At 37.3% G+C, this 3266-nt stretch overlaps 1 protein-coding gene across 1 annotated transcript; it reads left to right on the forward strand.

Moving 5' to 3' along the window:
* The first annotated feature begins 211 nt into the window (after positions 1-211).
* On the forward strand, positions 212-2609 carry NKX2-6 (NK2 homeobox 6). Its single transcript, XM_040415814.1, has 2 exons — positions 212-413; positions 2077-2609. The coding sequence occupies exons 1-2, from the start codon at positions 212-214 to the stop codon at positions 2607-2609; spliced, it is 735 nt and encodes a 244-aa protein (XP_040271748.1).
* The last annotated feature ends 657 nt before the right edge of the window (positions 2610-3266 follow it).

The following is a 3266-nucleotide window of genomic DNA, read 5'->3' on the forward strand; positions in this document are numbered from 1 at the left end:
GTATGAAGTGCTGAGGTGAGTGCAATGGAGGTGGAGGGGGATTTGTCCCATCAGCCAATAGGCATCCAGAAGCTGAAGGCTGACTGTAGAGAGGAGACCTAGACAGGGCCACAACCCCCCAGGTGTGCAAGGGGAAGGAATCATCAGCCACCCATGGTCCGATCTCTGTCTCTATAATCAGGGGACACAGTTACCTCTGCACCCCTGAACCATGCTCCCCTGTCCTGCCACCTCCACTCCCTTCTCAGTCAAAGACATCCTGAGGCTGGATCCTTCTCAGAATCCTGGAGGCCAAGTGGAGGCTCCTTCCCTGAAGACTGAACCACCAGCAGCACAGGACACAGGAGAGGGCTCTGAGGAACTGGGGCTCCCCTGTGACTCCCCAATCAGAGAGGATGATGCTCAGGAGCAGAGTGAGTGTGCAGTCTCATACATGGTGGGGACGTGGAGCTGAGGGTGTCATCTGGCACCTCAAGTTAGAATATCTGGTTCTGTAAACCAAAGCAAACAAATCAGCTCTGCTACATTTTATATATATATATACACACATACATACACTGTACACATACCCCACATGTTAAAATACACCTATTAAACACTAAAGTTTTACACCCGGAGCCTACTCAAAATTATCTGTTCATTTCGTTTTACATAATGTGGGGAATTCGTCTAAAGCGAATCTATTCATTAATGTTACTGAAGTAGAATAATAATGTTATATGGTAATGTAATATTACTGCAACAATATTAGTGAAATCATCAACTTGCGACTTATCCAATGAAATAAGCGACTTTATATTACAGGTTTTATTAGACATGTTGACTCTATTATAATGTACAATTCTGTTGATGTGTAATATATGTATATATATATATATATATATATATATATATTTAAACATAGAATATGGATGTATTAATCTAATGTGATATATGTTATGATGTAAGTATGAAAAATATAACTCGCAATGTAATATACATATATATAGATATACACACACATACAAATATATATATATATTACCAAAGTATAATACCACGCAAAATAATATTATATATTATAATATGATATTAATGTATATATAACTATGCGTGTGTATATATATATATATTATTGTTAAAGATATTGTAATACTGTATAACAACACAATGTAATAACAATATTTTAAAGGTAAAATATGATGTCAAACAATGTAACAATAATACATAATTAGTACATAATACATATAACATAAAATATGCAATGCAATATAACATAACATTATAATATATAACTAAATCGAATTTAATACACAACGATATAACTGTATTATTTTATACAACTGAATTGAAAACAATTCTACATAGTATTTGATAGTGGAAAATGTAGTATACTACAAGACAATGCTTGTGACTGCAGGATATAATATCCATAATATAATGTATACTACAGTGTAAAATATGATGTAATATAACCATAAAATATAATCCATTACCACCTGAAATACTATGTATTATTGTATAGAAGACTGTACAATATATTACAATATAATTCCAGACAAAGTAATTAATGCCTGTTATGGGGCAAGATATTATATATATTTATTTATAAAGTAAAATATTATATTTAGTGCCATGTAAAATATAAATATAATGCGAAAAAAAACACAATGCAAAATGTAATCTTAGCAAATTTCATGCAATAAATTGCAATGTGATGTAAGGCTAAATATTGCAGTGATTATTGCAATAATTGAATATATAAATAATAAATAAATAAATAATGGAAAGTAATGTAATAACAACAATGATAGTATATTACATGGCACAAGTAAAACATAACATAATGAATATACCTAATATCTCTCCTATAGCTGACTTATAATAATCATAATAATTCGTTTTTTGCTGACTTGACTTCCTTGTACATGATATATACAGTTATTATTACATTTTATAGACTCACTAATGGATTCTGCAGATCATGTGTATTTATATACATATATATATATACACACACACATTATATATGCACAGAGAAGCTACGGTAGATATTGTAATAGGACAGTGATACAACTACTTTCCCATTTTCCCCAGGTACCGGGAGTGTGGTCTCCAGGAAGGAAGACCACCCAGAGCGGCCCCGGCAGCTCCAGAGGAGGAAGCCCCGTGTCCTCTTCTCCCAGGTCCAGGTCTATGAGTTGGAGAGGAGGTTCAAGCAGCAGAAATATCTGTCGGCCCCGGAGAGGGAGCAGCTGGCATCAGTGCTGAAGCTCACCTCCACCCAGGTGAAGATCTGGTTCCAGAACAGGAGATACAAGTGCAAGAGGCAGAAACAGGACCGGTCCCTGGAGCTGGCAGGACACCCCCTTCCTCCACGAAGGGTGGCAGTGCCAGTTCTAGTCAGGGATGGCAAGCCCTGCCTGGGAGGTGCCCAGACTCTCCCTTCCAGTTACAGTGCCAGCTCCTATCCTTACCCAGTCTGCTTTGGTGGATACACAGGGAGTCCCTATTACTCAGGACCAGTGACAGGCAGCCCAGCAGTGCAGGTGGTCAACATGAACATCTCAGGAGCCCCTGCCCAGCAGGGATATCTACAGCCCACACTGCCTGGCATCAGGGCCTGGTGACTGCACACAGAGGATGTGACTATGGAGGGTGCACAGGGTATGTAACCACAGGGGCTGTGCCCACCCATCCTATACTCATGGATACCCTAATACCTTCACTGGAGACTGGGGAGGCCACAGATGTGAGGAGAAACTGTGTCATATACCTCAGATCAGAGACATATCCATGTGCTAGAGACATATCCATGTGCTAGAGACATATCCATGTGCCAGATTATTTCATACATTTCTAAGAAAACGATTCAGATTAATAAAGGTGATGTAAATGATACCAGACCTGATGTATGTCATCCTGTACAGATGGCAAGCTCTGCTGTCCACTGGGACTGGAAAATGGAATAGCAGGGAAATGAGCCGAAAAAAATATACAAAATCTATCATATCTATCTATCTATCATATCTATCTATCTATCTATCTATCTATCTATCTCATATCTATCTATCTATCTATCTCATATCTATCTATCTATCTATCTATCTATCTCCTATCTATCTATCTATCTATCTATCTATCTATCTATCTATCTGTATTTTATCTATCTATCTATCTATCTCATATCTATCTATCTATCTATCTATCTATCTATCTATCTATCTCCTATCTATCGTCTATCTACCTCATATCTATCTATCTATCTATCTATCGCTCGTATCTAT

Source organism: Bufo bufo, chromosome 1 (genome assembly GCF_905171765.1).
Source record: "Bufo bufo chromosome 1, aBufBuf1.1, whole genome shotgun sequence".
In the NCBI taxonomy this organism is placed as follows: domain Eukaryota; kingdom Metazoa; phylum Chordata; class Amphibia; order Anura; family Bufonidae; genus Bufo; species Bufo bufo.

What these genes read in the sequence shown, in the direction of transcription:
- NKX2-6 (XM_040415814.1), top strand. Translation starts at nt 212, where the DNA reads ATGCTCCCCTGTCCTGCCACCTCCACTCCCTTCTCAGTCAAAGACATC. An exon ending in GGATGATGCTCAGGAGCAGA is followed by an intron (nt 414 to 2,076) that starts GTGAGTGTGCAG and finishes CATTTTCCCCAG; the next exon opens with GTACCGGGAGTGTGGTCTCC.